At 45.8% G+C, this 20388-nt stretch overlaps 1 protein-coding gene across 1 annotated transcript; it reads left to right on the plus strand.

Moving 5' to 3' along the window:
* The first annotated feature begins 1299 nt into the window (after positions 1 to 1299).
* On the plus strand, positions 1300 to 19974 carry MCRIP2 (MAPK regulated corepressor interacting protein 2). The gene is made up of 5 exons (XM_056535527.1): positions 1300 to 1638; positions 1943 to 2039; positions 9233 to 9360; positions 13295 to 13390; positions 19073 to 19974. Exons 1-5 carry the CDS (start codon positions 1587 to 1589, stop codon positions 19141 to 19143), a joined length of 444 nt encoding a protein of 147 aa, XP_056391502.1. The 5' UTR covers positions 1300 to 1586; the 3' UTR covers positions 19144 to 19974.
* Positions 19975 to 20388: the final 414 nt, after the last annotated feature.

The following is a 20388-nucleotide window of genomic DNA, read 5'->3' on the forward strand; positions in this document are numbered from 1 at the left end:
AAAGCCGCGTGGCATTACAAAGTCGCGGCGACTTCGATGTCACGACACCAAGCAATGTCGCATCGCAAGCGTCGATCGCGAACGTGACCATGTGACCTTCCGGACAGTCGCAACAATTTTCAACTCTGTCTCATTTTTTGGTCACAGGTTGATGGCGGCGAATCACTTGCGACATTTCTTTTTTGGAGTGAGTGGGACTAATATTAAATCGCAGGCAAATCGCCGATTGTGCGTCTTGTATCTGACTTCAGGGTTTTACGCACTATAGGGGGAAATTCATCAAAACCTGTCCAGAGGAAAAGTTGCTGAGTTGCCCATAGCAACCAATCAGATCGCTGCTTTCATTTCTTGAAAAGGCCTCTGGAAAATGAAAGAAGCGATCTGATTGGTTGCTATGGGCAACTCAGCAACTTTTCCTCTGGACAGGTTTTGATAAATCTCCCCCTATGACACGGTGCTAAACTACAACTCCCAGCATGCCCGGACAGCCGAAGGCTGTCCGGGCATGCTGGGAGTTGTAGTTTTGCAACAGCCAGAGGTCACTACACTATAATATTGTAATTTTGTATTCCCAAAATTCCTTTTTATTTATTTTTAAATCTCCCCCTATGACACTGTGTGCTAAACTACAACTCCCAGCATGCCCGGACAGCCTTCGGCTGTCCGGGCATGCTGGGAGTTGTAGTTTAGCACAGTGTCATAGGGGGAGATTTATGAAAACCTGTCCAGAGGAAAAGTTGCTCAGTTGCCCATAGCAACCAATCAGATCGCTGCTTTCATTTTCCAGAGGCCTTTTCAAGAAATGAAAGCAGCGATCTGATTGGTTGCTATGGGCAACTCAGCAACTTTTCCTCTGGACAGGTTTTGATGAATCTCCCCCTATGACACTGTGCTAAACTACAACTCCCAGCATGCCCGGACAGCCGAAGGCTATCCGGGCATGCTGGGAGTTGTAGTTTTGCAACAGCTAGAGGTCACTACACTATAATATTGTAATTTCGTATTCCCAAAATTCCTTTTTATTTATTTATTTATTTTTAAATCTCCCCCTATGACACTGTGTGCTAAACTACAACTCCCAGCATGCCCGGACAGCCTTCGGCTGTCCGGGCATGCTGGGAGTTGTAGTTTTGCAACAGCCAGAGTTCACAACACTATGTTATTGTGAGTAATTTCGTATTCCAAAAATTCCTTTTCATTTATAATTTTTTTTTCCGAATATAGCAACCCCCTCCCCAACAAGGTTTTTATTAAAATTACCAACAACATTAATATAGAATGTAACATAAATGTTAATACTTTTGTCATGAAGACTGCAAATTTTAGGATTTATTCAACTACCGGGTTAAGTAAACCACGATGCCCATGTATACAGTGTAAACAGTAACTGTATACAAGCAGCAGCTCGCATGACACAATGGTGTTAGATAAGCAAGCGCTGTCCCTTTAAGGGAGACGAGGGGAGGCGTGTCCTGCTGCACATGCCTTCTTAAAGCGCCAGCTGCTGCAGTCAAAAGTCACAGGCAGCCTGCTCATCCTACAGGTACCAGGGGGCATCTCACCCAACAAGTGCTCCCCTCCCCGTCATGTACACCATCACCCGAGGACCCAGCAAGCTCACCACCCAGAGGAGAACAGGTAAGTCCTTCCAGCTGGCACCCGGCATGTGTCTATTATAGGGTTACTATTATAGGGTGTCTATTATAGGGTGTCTATTATATAGTTATTATGCTCTCGGGCAGCATGTTACCCCCCCCCCCACCCCAGAACCAGCAGACTATCTCCATAGACCCCCCCCCCCCCCAGCCTCTCCCCTGTAGTTGACGTAAGATGATAGGTGTTATGTTTTGTGCAGCCCCATGTAACAGTCTGTAATATAATGTCACGCCGTCATGCACCTACTGCGCTGTAAAGTGTTAACCCTATATTGTCTCCCTTCTAGGTCCCAAGCAGCAGATCGACACCAAGCTGCAGGAACTGAAAGGCAAGCAGCAGCTGGTGATCCCCACCTCGTCCAACGGCTGGGACCCCCTTCCAAGGTCAGTAGCTGTGGGTTTTGGGACACCGCAATATAGGGGTGAGCCCTAACCCTAAACACACTATTCCCCCCCCCCCCCCCACCATCGCTACTACCACTACCACTCCCTATAAGTGTACACTCTGGAAAGGAAAGAGTTAATGACGCATTGAAATTAGGATTCTGTCTGATGGAACCAGTCTGTTACTTAACAGGATTTTATTTTTTTTTTATTTTATTTGAATTTTGTTAACTCTCTCCTTCCTGTAGTGGGCTGGAGTTGGCACACAGGTTCCATTTACGTCGGGGTGAAAGGCACCGGCGCAGCGTGACCTTGTGCAGAGGTTACCATGCGCACGGTGTCATTGTCACATGGTTTTGCAGGGAGGGGCGTGGCTAAGCATGTGGGAGTGACAGGAGGCTTGGATTTTCTTAACTCTTCAGTGTCCGCTCACAATGCTGGCTGCCTGTAGGGGTCACATGCCGTTCTAGAAGGCAATCCCGATATTTAAAAGGGGGATCTCTGTTTTGCATTAATGCTGATCGGAGCTTGTATAGGACAAATATTTCCTGTATGTTTTTTCACAGGGAGATCCGTTTTTAGTACATTATTTTTCACCACAAAGTGACGGCCCCTCTGCTGTACATAGAACCATGGCTGTATTTACTACTCATGCTCTGGGCACAGAGTGACTTTGCCCCCTGTCAGCCATTGGAATTCCGCTACAGCACAGTCCCGTTGAATGCAAAGTGATTCTGCTGCCCTGTGCACACGGCAGAATTTCCGTGCCAGATGTTTCTGGCGTGGAAATTCCGAATTGTGTGTCCGCAGAAAGAAATTAACCTGTTCATTCTTTCTGCAGACTCTGCTCGGAATGCATAGCCGTCTATGAGACTGTGCAGTCCTAGCGTCCGCCTATTGTGCCGGAACGAGCCCACAGTCTCTGTACACAGGGAGATTTTCCGTGCGGACATTGCGTGGTGCGAACATAGTTTAAGGGTACCTTCTTAATCTGCTGCAGATTTAATCACTGATCTAGCATTAGAAAATCTGCAGCAGATTAGGTACTTTACGGTACAGCCGATTTGCCTCAAACCCACCCCCCACATCACATTTTGGGAATATGGCATCAGAACCCCAATGTAATTCATACCCTAAAGCAGTGTTTCCCAACCAGGGTGCCTCCAGCTGTGGCCAAACTACAACTCCCAGCATGCCCGGACAACCTCTGGCTGTCCGGCCATGCTGGGAGTTGTAGTTTGGCCACAGCTGGAGGCACCCTGGTTGGGAAACACTGACCTAGAGTGTTATACAGACCCCCCCCCCCCCAATGTGATGCAGAATCCAGACACCGACCCCTAATGTAATACAGATCCAAGATGAAGCCTCCCAATTTAATGTAGACCCCCCATCTAATACAAAACCTAGATGCAGGCCCTTCGTCTAAAGTGGACAAATGTTTTTCACCTAGTGCCACCTAGGCTCTGGTCCTCCAGTTCCTAGTAGTGTGATACCCTACATCCCTCAGGCTATGGGGAGTGTTGCTCTGCGGTGACTAAAGGGTGCTTGTTAACCCTTGCTATTCGTGACACCAGGGTGGGGGCTCCTCAGTAATGCTTGTCCTACCGCCACTCTTCCCAAGAGCGATAGGGAGGTAGAGAATAATAATCCACAACCGGAGAGTTTTCTGAAATAGGTACAGTGGTCCCTCAACATACGATGGTAATTCGTTCCAAACGAGCCATCGTTTGTCGAATCCCCGCCGCTCGAGATGGTGACCCCGGGCCTCCGCTGGGCTCTCCTGGTCTTCTCCGGTCCTCCGCTGTCTTCTCCGGTCCTCCGCTGTCTTCCGCAAGGCCTTACTGGGCCTGCGTAGCGACGTCATTACGCCGCTGCATACGCCATTTATATTGGATGACGTGCACAGCAGCGTATTGACGTCATCGGAGAGGGCCGAGAAGACACCGGAAGACCAGCGCTGGACCTGGAGGGCACCCCGGAGCATTGTGGAGGGGTAAGTAATACTTACCGCACCACACGGGGAACATTAAGCTGCTATCCGGCAGCAGCTTAAGCATTTTGGGCTGCCAGATAGCACTTAATGCGATGACCCCGACATAAAAAAGCATCGTATGTCGATGCTGACATCGACATGCGATGGCCTCTGAGAGGCCCTTGTATGTCGCTTTGATCATATGTCGTGGCCATCGTAGGGTCAAACTTTTACTGAAGATTTTCTGCAAGCTTCATAAACTGAACAGTCTCTATGCATACAACTGCTTTCTTTGGAGATTGGCAAAGGTTGGGACTTTAGCAATTTAGAGTCTTTAGGTATTAGGCGCTATTCCACTAGATTTAGGGGATTTACTTGCGGTCCAGTAGTCACGCTAGCATTAGCGGGGGTAGTTTAGAACTCACGGTTTTAGTTCAGCTAAGGCCGGTAGGTTTTCTGGCCTAGCATTGTCTTTGCAAGTTGTGCAGATCCGTCCTGCTAGTCCGGCATCCACAAGAGCAGTAACCAAAGAGAGCGATAATTGGCTACAGCTCCCTTATATGGGCAGGGGCTGGACTAGTGTTAATTGGTCCATACTTATGTCAATCACCATTACAATGACTTGTGGTCAATACGTGACCCAAGGACCTCCAAAGGTCCTCTAACATACCATAGAGGTTATTAACCGAAGGTCCTGCGACGCTAAACAAGGTAAGTACTTTACATTTTATTAGATATACATTATTTATTAAATATATACATGTATTAACATTAGAGAATTAGACTTGAGGAGAGGCGACTAGGGGCTGTCCCACGTGAGGGACCCTACTACTCCCTTTTAGACACCACAAACGTTGGCTGTCCGGGCATGCTGGGAGATGTAGTTTTGCAACAGCTGGAGGCACACTGTTTGGGGAAACACTGGTCTACAGATTCAGGAAACAGACCAAGCTTAGTCACAACTAGACTGTGGTAGAGGGTGTGATGCAAAGGGCAGATGGAATTACCCTAGGGGCAGATGGCATTAACCCCTTGTATTCGTGACGCCAGGGCGTGGTCTGGTGTCCCGGTACCCTATTGCAAACCGTACCTAGTGTGGTGGTCCCCAAAGTCAGAGTAACTACGCTCAGGTAGGGTCCCCCAGGTGGGACAGCCCCTAGTCGCCTCGCCTCTACTCTAATTCTATAGTGTTAATATATGTATATATTTAGTGAATAATGTATATTTGATATAATGTATAGTACTTGCCTTGTCTGGCGTCGCAGGACCTTCGGTCATGTGATCATGTTAATATCCTCTATGGTATGTTGGAGGTCCTTGGGTCACGTGTTACCCACAATCCTTTGTGATGGTGATTGACACAAGTATTGGACCAATTAGCACTAGTCCAGCACCTGCCCATATAATGGAGCTGTAGCCAATTATCGCTCTCTTGGGTTGCTGCTCTCGTGGATGCCGGACTAGCAGGACGGATCTGTGCAACTTGCAAAGACAAGCTAGGCCTGAAAACCTACCGGCCTCAGCGGAACTTAAACTGTGAGTTCTAAACTACCCCCACTGAAGCTAGTGTGACTACTGGACCGCAACTAACTCCCCTAAATCCAGTGGAACAGCGCAAATTATCCTAAAGACTCTAAACTGCTAAAGTCCCAACCTTTGTCAATCTCCAAAGAAAGCTTGCATGTATAGCAACCATTTCAGTTATGAAGCTTGCATAAAATCTTCAGTAAAAGTTACAACTGTTGGAGAAAACTCTCCAGTTGTGGACATTTCATTATTATCTATCTCCCTATCGCTCTTGGGAAGGGTGGCGGTAGGACAAGCATTACTGAGGAGCCCTCACCCTGGCATCACGAATAGCAAGGGTTAACAAGCACCCTTTAGTCACCGCACAGCTACACTCCCCATACCCTACTCCCCCAGGCTATCACAGTGGTTTATCCTCGTACCACCCGAAGGTATACTGCTGGGTCCTGGGCTAGGCATGGCGGCAATAATGACTCCGACACCAAGTTATGGATAACGGTAGCTTTACTGAGGGTAGACAGGTGGAAAAGTCTATACAGTTCAGCCAGGACCCATAGAGGTGACCAGTGACTCAGAGACTTTAAGGGTTTGCTGGGACTTGTAGTAGATATGGTCAATTTAATGCAGGCCACGCTGACATGATAAATGGTGACTGTGACGGATGACTGACAATACTGAGACTGTGGCTTACATGTAGCTGCTTGAGGCTGCAGACTGGACTTGAGGCCTCCTATGACTCTGGACAACTCCTGTACTGGGCCACCACAACTACCTCTGGTCTAGTAGTGTTTGACTGCACTATTGTATACTTTGTAATGCCTTTTTGAAGCTAGAACAGTGACCGAGCCCCACAACAGTTTGGGAATGGGACCAGTATATGACCGCTGTATTCTGCTTGTGGTGCTGGAAGATTGCAGATGGACATCTGACTACATGGCTGCCTTCTTCTAGTTGGCTCTAAGTACAGTGAAATGAGACCATGGGGAGGGGTGGATCTTAACCCCCTCTGGCGTAGCAGAGCACGTGCTAAGTGCATCAATACACACTGCCAGCGCCTGGACGTCTGTGTGACTTTTGTCTACACGTGATAGTGTTGCTATGCAATGTTCCGAATATGATTGATAAAATATACGTTTTATTGTACAATTTATTTATTTTTTTAGAAGAATAAATAAACCTATTAATGTGTGTTTTGTTTCGGGTTCCCGTTAAATAAAAAAAATTGAAAAAAAAGCATATATAAAAATCACTGCGTAGTAAAAAAAAAATCATCTAAGGCAAAAACGTGTTCATAATTCATATATAAAAATTTTTTTTTTCTGTTTTTATGCCTTTACAATAAATTCTGAATCGGCAAGAATTCCTACAAGCTGGATTCTTTTATTGATGTACTAGAAGATTAAAAGTTGAACAAATGAGTTGTCTAGGCCAGGTCTGAAGCAATGTTTTGCTAAGTGTGCCTCCAGCTGTTGCAAAACTACAATTGGGGTACGTTCAGATGAGTGGATTTACAGCATGTATTTCGCTGCGGATCCGCCGCTGAAGGACCTCTGTATGCTGCCTTTACCTGTGCTTGCTTGGAGCGGCAGCTCTCTGCCTAGCTCATAGAGGCCGCGATGTGCGCGAGTACACCGCGCATGCGCGGCGACTCACGCATGGCTTCAGTGTGTCTGCACGTAGCGGTTTATTGCCACTCCGAGCAAGCACATATAAAAGCAGCATACAGGGGTCCTTCAGCGGCGGATCCGCAGATAAATCCGCTCGTCTGAATGTACCCTTGTAGTTATGCAACAGCTGGAGGCACACTGTTTAGGGGGGAAAAAAATGATCTAAATGCACAGCACCGTTACATAGTCACTTCTGGATTAATTTTTATTATGTAGAATATTGGATAAGACCTGAGAATTCCGCAGAGCGAACAATCACGTCAGGTCCTGTTACAATAACCTTCCCAGTTATGAAACGGTCAAGTATATTTCCCTTCTGTAGAGATAATGGGCTACGTGGGAAGGAACACAGGTGATACAGGGGCACAGGTCCAGGAGCTTGGTCTCTTCTCTTAATAGCAGTTTTCCAGCTAGGGGCGTCTCCAGCTGTTGCAAAATTACAACTCCCAGTATAGGAGGTAACCTGGTAGAAAAAAGGTTGCACTGTAGGATGGTAGCTGGATTTCCCATCATTATAATTAAAGGGGTTGGCAAGTTTAGAAGGACTTGACACAGATTCCTTATACATAGGTATACCTCAAGTATGAGAGACATAATGAGAAAAATCCATAAAATCACTGTCTGATTTTTAAAGAAATTTATTTGCAAATTATGGTGGAAAATAAGTCTCCTCTGTCCTCCACTCGTTACCTGTATTAATGGCTCCTGTTTGAACTTGAAAGAACTTTGAAAGACACCTGTCCACAACCTCAAACAGTCACACTCCAAACTCCCACTATGGCCAAGACCAAAGAGCTGTCGAAGGACACCAGAAACAAAATTGTAGACCTGCACCCGGTTGGGAAGACCATCTGCAATAGGAAAGCAGCTTGGTGTGAGGAAATCAACTGTGGGAGCAATTATTAGAAAATGTAAGACATACAAGACCACTGATAATCTCCATTGATCTGGGGGGGGGGGGGGGGGGGGGGCTAGTGAATGACCTGCAGAGAGCTGGGACCAAAGTAACAAAGGCTACCATCAGTAACCTACTGGCAGAATGTCATGTGGTCAGATGAAACCAAAGTAGAACTTTTTGGTAAAAATCCAGCTCATCCTGTTTGAGGAAGAAAGAATGCTGAGTTGCATCCAAAGAACATCATACCTACTGTGAAGCATGGGGGTGGAAACATCACGCTTTGGGGCTGTTTTTCTGCAAAGGGACCATGACTAGTGATCCATGTAAAGGAAAGAATGAATGGGCCCATGTATTGTGAGATTTAGGAGTGAAAACCTCCATTCATCAGCAAGGGCATTGAAGATGAAACGTGGCTAGGTCTTTCAGCATTACAATGATCCCAAGCCCGGGCAACAAAGTGGCTTCATAAGAAGCATTTCAAGGTCCTGGAGTGGCCTAGCCAGTCTCCAGATCTCAACCCCATAGAAAACCTTTTGGAGGGAGTTGAAAGTCTGTGTTGCCAAGCGACAACCCCAAAACATCACTGCTCTAGAGGAGATCTGCATGGAGGAATGGGCCAAAATATCAGCAACAGTGTGTGAAAACCTTGTGAAGACTTACAGAAAACGTTAAGTTGATGAACTTTTGTTATTGACGAAATACTTATATTCCACCATAATTTGCAGATAAATTCTTTAAAAATCAGTGATTTTTATGGATTTTTTTTTTTTTCTCATAGTTGAGGTATACCTATGATGAAAATTACAGGCCTCTCTCACCTTTAAGTGAGAGAACTTGTACAATTGGTGGCTGACTAAATACTATTATATATACATACATACATATTATAAGCTGATCACAAAGTGTCCTCCTTCTGGGACCCTCCCCAGTGATCCTCCGTCATGTGTGGGGAAACCTAAACTAAATTGGCATATTTATCATTCAGTTCACCAGTGCCAAGTGGCAAAATTACAATAATTTTTTTAATTTCCGCATGCCCCGCCTTCATGAGAAAAAAATGTGTTTTCTCATTATATAAGACATGGCCTGGAAAACACTGACATGGATTTTTATTTTTTCCCTCTTACAGTTCTTCGTCTACTCCAAAGCTCGTTTTCAATCATGTGAATGGCAAGCGTAGCGCTTCCCTTAGCCCCACATCGGATGAGGAAGTCTACACACCGGCACACGAGGAGAACGTCCGATTTGTATATCAGGGTAAGGCTGAGTGTGCTGACTGCAGTGTATGAGGGTCTCGTGGAGGAACTAATTTCTCACCATCTTGTATAGGGGTTGTTTCTGTGACCTTGTAATACAGAGGTTGTATACGTGGCGGACCTCCACCCTCTAGGATGAACTCCATGTTGCACTGCTCAAACCTGTCTGTCGTAGTAGCTGCATGGCCTAAAGCTCCTGAAGTGACCTCTATCATTGGTCTCCTTCATATATTTTGTGGTTTTTGTTTTTAACTTTTTGTGAGATCATGTGATTGTGGGTGGAACTATGTATACCCTTTTTCTTCCTCTGAGTTAGAGATGAGCGAACTTACAGTAAATTCGATTCGTCACAAACTTCTCGGCTCGGCAGTTGATGTCTTATCCTGCGTAAATTAGTTCAGCCTTCAGGTGCTCCGATGGGCTGGAAAAGGTGGATACAGTCCTAGGAAAGAGTCTCCTAGGACTGTATCCACCTTTTCCAGCCCATCGGAGCACCTGAAAGCTGAACTAATTTACGCAGGATAAGTCATCAACTGCCGAGCCGAGAAGTTCGTGACAAATCGAATTTACTGGAAGTTCGCTCATCTCTACTCGGAGTATTTATCCTGCTCAAGCCTCAGAATGTGCAGCGATGACTAAGTGTTAGAACGTCTCGATTCTTTCCCGTCATGCTGTAATTCACATGTAACTGCCATATTCCTTTTTATGGACTCTTTTTCTGGATTATAAGAGGTCGTTAATAAAGTGAATATTTCTAGTCAGATGAATGCTGACCTCTAGAGATGAGCGAATTTACAGTAAATTCGATTCGTCACGAACTTCCCTGCTCGGCAGTTGATGACTTATCCTGCATAAATTAGTTCAGCTTTCAGGTGCTCCTGTGGGCTGGAAAAGGTGGATACAGTCCTAGGAGACTCTTTCCTAGGACTGTATCCACCTTTTCCAGCCCACCGGAGCACCTGAAAGCTGAACTAATTTATGCAGGAAAAGTCATCAACTGCCGAGCCGAGAAGTTCGTGACGAATCGAATTTACTGTAAGTTCGCTCATCTCTACTGACCTCCATTCACTGCAGATGTTTATCAGGACTTTAGAGTTTTTTTTTTTTTTGTTCATACAGCTAAATGTTGTTAATCCAGAATTGATGGACGGTATAAACTACATGGCCAAGGTGCCCCAGACTGAAGACAATCCCAGAAATCCTCAATCTGTTATGACCAATGGAACTAGAGTTAAAGGGATATCTTATAGGATAGAAGGGTAACAAGCTGATTAGTGGGGGACTGACCACTGAGACCCCTACTAATCACAAGAACGGAGTGTGGGGGAGATTCCTCAAAACCCGTCCAGAGGAAAAGTTGCTGAGTTGCCCATAGCAACCAATCAGATCGCTGCTTTCATTTTTCAGAGGCCTTTTCAAAACTGAAAGAAGCGATCTGATTGGTTGCTATGGGCGACTGGTCAACTTAGCTTCTGCACAGATTTTAATAAATCTCAATGTAAGAGGGAGATTCACGAAGACCTGGGCTGAGGAAAAGTCGACTAGTTGCCCAAAGCAACCAATCAGATCGCTTCTTTCAGTTTTGAAAAGGCCTCTGAAAAATGAAAGCAGCGATCTGATTGGTTGCTATGGGCAACTCAGCCACTTTTCCTCTGGACGGGTTTTGATAAATCTCCCCCCTATGACACTGTGCTAAACTACAACTCCCAGCATGCCCGGACAGCCGAAGGCTGTCCGGGCATGCTGGGAGTTGTAGTTTTGCAACAGCCAGAGATCACTACTCTGATATTGTGAGTAATTTCGTATTTTTCCAAAAATGGGGGGAAAAAAAGCGATCTGATTGGTTCTTTCAGAAACTTTTCTCCTGAACAGATTTTTATGTCCTAACTAGAGATGAGCGAACTTACAGTAAATTCGATTCGTCATGAACTTCTCGGCTCGGCAGTTGATGACTTTTCCTGCATAAATTAGTTCAGCTTTCCGGTGCTCCGGTGGGCTGGAAAAGGTGGATACAGTCCTAGGAGACTCTTTCCTAGGACTCTATCCACCTTTTCCAGCCCACCGGAAAGCTGAACTAATTTATGCAGGAAAAGTCAGCAACCGCCGAGCCGAGAAGTTCGTGACGAATCGAATTTACTGTAAGTTCACTCATCTCTAGTCCTAACTGTCATTAAAAATATGTCACCCTCCATTTTAATGTGCTGGATTGGCTGTATAGATAGTTCTGCCATTAACGCCAGTTTCACTCTTCCAAATTTCCAGCCTGACAAAATCCAGCCGGAGAGTCCGAGTGCAGCCAGTGCTGATAGAATCAGTCGGCACTAGGACCATTTTGGACTAGGACTGTGGAGCAGATTTCACCTAAAAAATGAACAAGTTGATCCTTTTTGGTGGTGGAATTTCAGCGGCGGAACGTTGGCTGCTGAAATTCCATAGTGTGCAGTGGAATCCTATTACTAGCAATGGGATTCTGCTGCACCAGAATTTCCGACTGAAATCTCTAAGCGGAATTCCAGTCGGAAATTCCATAGTATGAACCCAGCCTAAGGGTAGTCGCAGACACTGTTGGATAGCTCATAGGGTATAAAAGCAAATAAAAATATAAAAAAAAAAAAAAAAAAAAAAAAATTTTTTAAATGTATATAATTTTTTTTATCTTTCCTCAGCCAAGTTTAACGGAGGTGGGACCGCCTCCATAGTTTCCCTTCCATCCCTGCCCCTCTTTGACTTGAACATCAGTCGAGGAGGGGAGGGAGTGTGGAGTTGAGGATGAGTGAAGCAGTGAGTGAGGCCGTGGCACTAAAGCAGGTTTGTCCCACCTCCTTGACACTTGGCTGAGAAATAAAAAGTAAATTTTAACTCCACTGATGTTAAAGGGAACCTAAGGATCACAGAAGCAATTCCATCCTGTTGTATCTTGTCTCCCACCTCAGGTGTGGGCCGGCCCTAATACATGTGACAATAGGGGTGATCCCTTGTCTCGTGTTTGTGGCCACTGAACAGGCACTCCCTATTTAATTTTTTTTCTCTATGACCTCATTGTTGTGTAAGTGAGGCTGTGGCTGCGGGCAATGGCGTTTAATAAAAAAAAAAAATCCTGCTTTTCAAGTTTTTGTTTTTTTTTGACTTAGGAATTTGCTAGCCCCTAATATCTGTCACTCCTGCTTTACCAGAAAGGTCTGTGGTACAATAAGATTATAGGGCCGCCACGGGTGCAAGTAACCTGGAGGTCACACATTTTGAGTTGTTTTACTCTCCAAGTAACTAGGGCAGTGGTTTTTAACCTGGGTTCGATCGAACCCCAGGGATTTGGGGAGTCAGTCTCACGGGTTCGGCCCGGGGCCCCGAGCAGAGCCAGTGTTAGCCTGTCCTGTAGCGACGGGGCAATTAGCCCCCCCCCCCCCCCCATCACTACTAACTCCCTGCGGCCCCGCATTAAGTTTAAAAACTCAGGGGCCACCGGGCTGACGTCCCGTGCGTGCGCCCATAGAAACGAAGACGCCGAGGACCGGAGTGTCGAGAAGAAGGAAGACTCTCACTGGCCAGCTTGGTAAGTGACCAGCGGCACGTCATCTTCGAAGGAGCACTGAAGTGGGCAGTACACAGGCATACAGCCTCCAGCCATACACTGTATATGGCTGGAGGCTGTATGTCTGTGGGGGAACACTGCCTGCGCCTAATGTGTCTTAATGGTTTTGTTCATTTTGTGCACTTATGTATAAATATATACCTCCTATGTTTTTGAATTTGAAAAAAATCCTATTTTATTTTTCCAATTAAGAGGGGTTCGGTGAATGCGCATATGAAACTGGTGGGGTTCAGAACCTCCAACAAGGTTAAGAACCACTGGTCTAGGGCCTAAAGGCTGTGAGCGCTTGTACAGGTACTATGCTTCACTTACAGATTGTTTGTTCTCTCTTACATGTCTCCATCAGCCTGGCAAGAGGTGCAGCATCAGCTGGAGAAGCCAGAACTCAATGGGTCTAGACCTCAGCAGTTCCAGGATCACACACCAAATCCATCTCTTAAGAGTAAGAACCCATAATAAATTCTCTCCTTTAATGTATTGTAGCTACGTACTTATAGTTATTTCCCAACACCACCTATCACCTAGGATCAGTGTTTCCTAACCATTGTGCCTCCAGCTGTTGCAAAACTACAACTCCCAGCATTCCTGGGAGTTGTAGTTTTGCAACAGCTGGAGGCACACTGGTTGGGAAACATTGATCCCAGCATAGGTGTAAAAGTGTCTGATGGCTGGAGACGCACTGGTCACAAGCAGAGACCTACCTAGTGCCCCTTGACAGTGCTATGCCCAGTATAAGTGGGTAGGTTGGATGGGGGGTAAACTGTCTGATATGAGTGAGACTTCTCCTTTAAGCAGACATATCTTTAACAATAGGCAGGTAGTTCCCCTAATAGGTAAGTATGTCTCACAGTAGTTAGTTCCCTCATTAGGAAGCCCCCCCTCCCCACACACACTAGGTAAAAACTTTGGCTGCTAGGTAGCCACGAAGCTAGGTATGTAGCCAGGTATCTATGCATGTAACTATGTAGGTAGTCTAACCTTGTATGTGTATATATGCCTGACCCCCTCCTGAAAGGGGGGGGGGGGGGGATGGGGGTTGAGAGCCTTAAAGGACAACTGCAGCGCAATATACACTTATCCCCTATCTACAAGATAGGGGATAAGTGTTTGATCGCGGGGGGTCCGACCGCTAGGACCCCCCCCGCGATCTCCCTAACGGCGCGCCGCCATTAGCGCTCATGGTGACCGCTAAGGCGCGTAGCCTCAACCTAGAGGTCGACGGTGACGTCCCGTCTCCTCCCCGTCCCAATACAGTTCTATTGGGGGAGGCACGAACGCTGCCTCCCCATCTCTCCCATAGAGATGTATGGAGGAGGCGTGCCGGCCGCAACGTCATGCTGCGGCCGGCACGCCCCCTGCACTGGACAGCCACGGCCCCGTCCAGGAGATCACAGGGGGTCCCAGCGGTCGGACCCCCCGCGATCAAACACTTTTCCCCTATCCTGTGGATAGGGGATAAGTGTTAATCACGCTGCAGATGTCTGGTGGAAAACTTTTTTTTATTTTATTTTTTTAAATCAACTGGTGCCAGAAAGTTAAACCAATTTCTAAATTACTTCTATTAAAAAAAAATCTTAATCCTTCCAGTACTTATTAGCTGCTGAATACTACAGGGGAAATTATTTTCTTTTTTGGAACACAGAGCTCTCTGCTGAATCACGAGCACAGTGCTCTCTACTGACACCTCTGTCCATTTTAAAAACTGTCCAAAGTAGAAGAAAATCCCCATAGCAAACATGCTGCTCTGGACAGTTCCTAAAATGGACAGAGATGTCATCAGAGAGCACTGTGCTCGTGACACTGTATTCCAAAAAGAAAATAATTTCCTATAATATTCAGTAGCTAATAAGTACTGGAAGGATTAAGATTTTTAAATAGTCATTTTCAAATCTGTTTTAACTTTCTGGCAGCAGTTGATTTAAAAAAAAAAAATTAAATTAAATTAGATTAAATTTAAAAAAATAAATAAAATAAAATAAAACTGAGCACCCCTTCTAAGATAGTGGTTTTTTATTTTTATTTTTTTTTGGGGCTAAAACACTCATCCTCCATGATGCAGTTTTTGTGGTGGTCTTTCCAAAATAGTGTGCATTAGTTAAGGCGTTCTTTATGTGGGGTCCCAGCAGTCAAACTCCCCGCACACAGACATTTATTCCCCCCCCCCCCCCCCATCCTGCAAAAAAAAAGGATACCTTTCATAGTACTAGAGTACCCCTTTTTACTCTGGGTGGGTTATCCCAAGATTAAAAAATTGTTGCCCATCCACTGGATAGACAAGTAGCTGGTTGTTGGTGGTTCTACTGGTTGGATCTCCACAGATCAGAACAGGTCCATTTACCTAAGGGACCTTTTTTGTTCTCCTAAATAGGTGGAGGTCCAAAAGTTGGGGCCTGACCCTCACTGACCAGCAAGTTTCCGCTATCCTGTCAATATAACTTTTTTTAAACCGCAATAAGCCAAAGCTGAGTTCACACTGCGCTGACTTGGTGTGTCAAAGGTATATTTTGGTATCATGTAAAAAAAAAAAAAAAAAAAAGATGCAGCAGCATATCGTGGTGTACTGGCAGCGGGTGCAGTTGACTAGTTTGGGCCATTTCGCTAGCAGTGTTTCCCAACCAGGGTGCCTCCAGCTGTTGCAAAACTACAACTCCCAGCATGCCCAGACAGCCTTTGGCTGTCTGGGCATGCTGGGAGTTGTAGTTTTGCAACAGCTGGAGGCACCCTGGTTGGGACACACTGCTTCTAACATAGGTGTAGCTGCACATTCTGAGGAGTTGTAGTTTTGCAACAGCTGGAGGCACCCTGGTTGGGAAGCACTGCTTCTAACATAGGTGTAGCTGCACATTCTGAGGCTTGAGCAGGATAAATACTCAGAGTAGAGATGAGCGAACTTACAGTAAATTCGATTCGTCACGAACTTCTCGGCTCGGCATTTGATGACTTTTCCTGCATAAATTAGTTCAGCTTTCCGTTGCTCCGGTGGGCTGGAAAAGGTGGATACAGTCCTAGGAGAGTCTTTCCTAGGACTGTATCCACCTTTTCCAGCCCACCTGAAAGCTGAACTAATTTATGCAGGAAAAGTCATCAACTGCCGAGCCGAGAAGTTCGTGACGAATCGAATTTACTGTAAGTTCGCTCATCTCTAGACCGCAGTGCCAGGCATTAACCTGTTAGCCCCGGCTTTGATCTATCAGCCCGCACGGATTTCCTTCAAGCCGTCTAAATCGGAAGAAAGTGAATGTATTCTCTATAAGCCGTGTAAACCGATTAGTCGTATGACGTAGACCCGTCCTGTAAGTCGCCGCCTAATCTGGAAAAGGGGCTCAGTCCTCCAGATCCTGTCCCCCATACTTCTGTCATTGCTATTGTTCTCTGCTCTTGGTAACCATGACTACCATAGAAAAGATGGCTGCGCCGAGCCCAGAAGTGTACATTAAAATTCTTAACGTCCTTACTGTTAAATCATAAGATGTTGCCAAGTCCGGATATAGAGCACGGCCATTGTTTTAGGGATTACCCCGGGGTCCTCGCTATATAACCTTAGACTGTGCTTTTATAGGATCTGGGCAGGAAAACCCATAGGAACGAGAGCTTCCCACTCACCATTAATGCACATTCACATGCAGCAGGTTTTGTTTTCTTTTTTTGTGACTGAAAATGAGTTCTATGTAAATCTGGTTGTTTTGGTTAGAAGCCATTGGATTTCTTCAGGAAGGTCCAGGACCTTACACCTCAATGGGCGCCATATTGCAGCTCTATATAGCTCAGAGGTTACGTAGAGAAGTAATATGGTAGTGAGGGGTCTTCAACTGGAAACATTGGGGGGAAGTTTATCAAAACCAGTGCAGAGGAAGAGTGGTGCAGTTGCCCATAGCAACCAATCGCTGCTTTCATTATTAAAGAGAACTGTGCAAAATGAAAGTAGCGCTCTGGTTGCTATGGGCAACTGCACCACTCTTCCTCTGCACAGGTTTTGATAAATCTCTTCCCCCCCCCCTGCCCAATTGCCTCAGTTTTACAAAAATTAAAGGGGTACTCCGCCCCTAGACATCCTTTGGATAGGGGATAAAATGTCAGATCGCCGCGGTCCCGCTGCTGGGGACCCCGGTGATCGCTGCTGCAGCACTGCGCTATCATTACTGCGCAGAGCAAGATCGCTCTGCACGTAATGATGGGCAATACAGGGGCCGGAGCATCGTTACGTCACGGCTCCGCCCCTCGTGATGTCACGGCCCGCCCCTGTCAATACAAGTCTATGGGAGGGGGCGTGGCGGTTGTCACGCCCCCTGCCATAGACTTGCATTAAGGGGACGGGCCATGACGTGTTCCAAAAAGAAAAGAATTTCCTCTGTAGTATTAAGCAGCTAATAAGTACAGGAAGGATTAAGATTTTTTTAATAGAAGTAACTTACAAATATGTTTAACTTTTTTCCACCAGTTGATTTTAAAAGAAAAAAGGTTTTCACCGGAGTACCCCTTTAATCAAGATGCAAAAACCCAGGTGTGGCACCAGGCATGTAGGCAGATATATCTTTTGGTGCAACTTGTGCCATAATTCCAGCACCTTTTTTGCAATAGTAAATTACAGGCGATGGTTTCCTGGATATAATCTACCAGAATGAAGGTCTGTAATAACGTTGCATTTTCCAGCACCTGCTCTTACACCTCACACACTTGTTTTGTTTGTTAACATGGAACACTTCTTGATGATTAAACCGTCCTATAAAGATTCCCTATGAAGAGGTGTTCTGAGCGTTCAGTAATAGTAAACTAGATCCTACCGCCCTGTCCAAAGTCCGTGATGATGGAGCATGGTATTTTTATTTTAAGGGGGTACTCCACTGCCATAGCGTTCAGAACATTTATTTCTGAACGCTGGGTGCGGACTGCGGGGGTCGTGACGACACGGCCACGCCCCTCATGAGGGGCATGGCCGTGTTGTCACAACCCTCGCAGCCCGCACTAAATGTTCCGAACGCTGGGGCAGTGGAGTACCCCTTAAAGGACTGGATAGATATGTAAGGCCAGGTTCACACTTCACATATGTCAGGTATCCTTTATTTTTATTTTTATTTTTTTTTTTTGCAACAGTATGATGGATGCTAACAAAGGTAAAAAAAAAAAAAAATTGCTTTGATCACCTGGGCATTCAATAGATGTTTTATAAACCTGTGTGGTTTTCTTGGATTAACCCTTCAGAGTGGTGACAAGGACCTTTTTTGGGTTCTCACTGTTATTGAGCTCTAGAGGGTCCCTTCCATGGTGTACAGCTATTTCTCATTCTCTGCAATTTAGGGGGCAGAACTGGAGATTGGCTGTCTGTTTGCCAGTAGTGCATATACATGGTTTTCCTTTCACCTACTTCTCTGGCCAATCACAGCACTTACTGCTAGAACAGTGCTAGTAAAGCACAGGACTAAACAGACTCACACAGCACTGGGGGGTGTTATACCATACACTACTATAGATGGCATGACAAAGGGGGCTGTGGCTATTAGATGGAGTTGTATTTTTTTTGCCACAGGTTGGGGAGTATTGCACCTTGCAATAAGCTCCCCCTAGTGGGGGAGGGGGGAGCAGCTTATTGCAATGTGCAATACTCCCCAACCTGTGGCAAAAAAATACAACTCCAGCCCTGGGGTCCAGTCTCAGCCAGAGGGCCACTACTGTAGACAGGGTGCTGCAAGGATTTTTGTCACCCTAGGCCAGTGTTTCCATACCAGCGTGCCTCCAGCTGTTGCAAAACTATGTAGGCATGCTGAAAGTTGTTGTAGCTTTGCAACAGCTGGAGGCACCCCGGTTGGGAAACTTTGCTCTAGACGAAACCTAATTTTGACTCCACCCACTGACCCGCCATTTGACACTCCCCACCTTACTATTGGGGTGACACACTGCAACAAACCTCCTCCACATGCTGCTGGCTGAGTGGCTTGGATGCTGGTTGTCTAATTTTTTGCAGGCCGAGCGGCGCGCCCCCCCCCCTATTTAGAGGGTGCTCACGGCGGTTTCCTTTTTTGTCTATAGGCAGAACCGGCCCTGACTGTAGCCCACTAGTTTAGGGGATTTCATGTATTTTGCATACAGCAATCACTTTTTTTAACCTCTTCCTTCCCCCCTTCTACAGATTTTGTTCCTATTGACCTTGAGGACTGGTGGGCTGAACGTTTTCTGGCCAACATTGAGAACTGCGCTTGAAGAATCTCCATGGTCAGTCTGCACCTTTTTTGCCCCTTGCATTAGCGTCCAAGAATCTATTTGTGCATTGGGGTATTGTTCACATGATAGGAACCTACAAGATGGATACGGCAAGACGCGGTGCTAACAATGTGCCTTTCCTGTGACTGCTTCTATGTCTTCTCTACAAGGATTACAGTATTCAAGGTTACTTGAGAAAGCACAGAACAACTAGGTACTGGATACCGTCCTTGATGTTGTCCTGGCTCCATGGTTCACTATAGGAGGGGGGTATATTACTGGACACTGATGGCAAAGCCCATCACCAGGGGGGAAGGGGACACCAGCAAGGTGTTATATGCACTACAGCGGTAACTGGCAATCTGTGGCCTACCACACCCACCATGCAGCTGAGGGTTGTAGTTCTGCCATAGCTTGTCCATCACTGCCCTAGTTTATGGAAGGGGCAATAGTTGTACAAAAATACAAAAAACTTGACACTGAGTGATGTCGATGCTCAGTCTACACCTGAACGGTCTCACACGCACATCGGCCGCCTCCCTATTAACTCTTTCTCTGCTTGCAGCGAGCAGACCATTTCCCCCTTATCGTTCCCTGTCAATAGGGTCCCGGGTCTCTTACAAGAGCTGTGAACCTGTGTGATGCCCACAACTGGTCTCCCTCATGTCTTGTCCTCATTTTTTTTGTATTAGAGGGATCTGTACAGAGCGGGAAATGTCTATTTTTCTAAATAAATCTGTTTGCCTGAAACGTAAATTGTTGCTATTTAATAATTAAAAAATAAAAATAAAAAAACCTTTCCAGGAACGCATGATCCAAGGTCTGTGCTGCTTCTGTCAAATATAATGAACTTCCTACTAGTAGTTATTGGTACGTTCACATGTGCGTATTATGCTGCAGATCTTTTTCACTAACTTGCCAGCAGAAAATCTATAGCAGATGCAGAAAATATGCACATGTGGCTATACCCTTACTTACTATATGCAAAGTCTGTACAATATAAATTGGCTTAAACAATGTATCAGTGCTTTAGTGATCCATGGTCTCCATTCTACATGTAGGTGAATACACCTGGGAATATTGGTGGCGCAATGTGCTGAATGGTTGGAAATGTGCATTTAAAATCCTGACTTAGGCCAATATACTCCAGCACTGCGGTTATAATTCTGCTGGTTATTAGGGCTGTGTCTGTCAACTGTTTCTACTAAAATACACTTCCCAGAATGCAAAGCAAGCTCTGTACAG

This window comes from Hyla sarda, chromosome 8 (assembly GCF_029499605.1).
Source record: "Hyla sarda isolate aHylSar1 chromosome 8, aHylSar1.hap1, whole genome shotgun sequence".
NCBI classification, from domain to species: Eukaryota; Metazoa; Chordata; class Amphibia; order Anura; family Hylidae; genus Hyla; species Hyla sarda.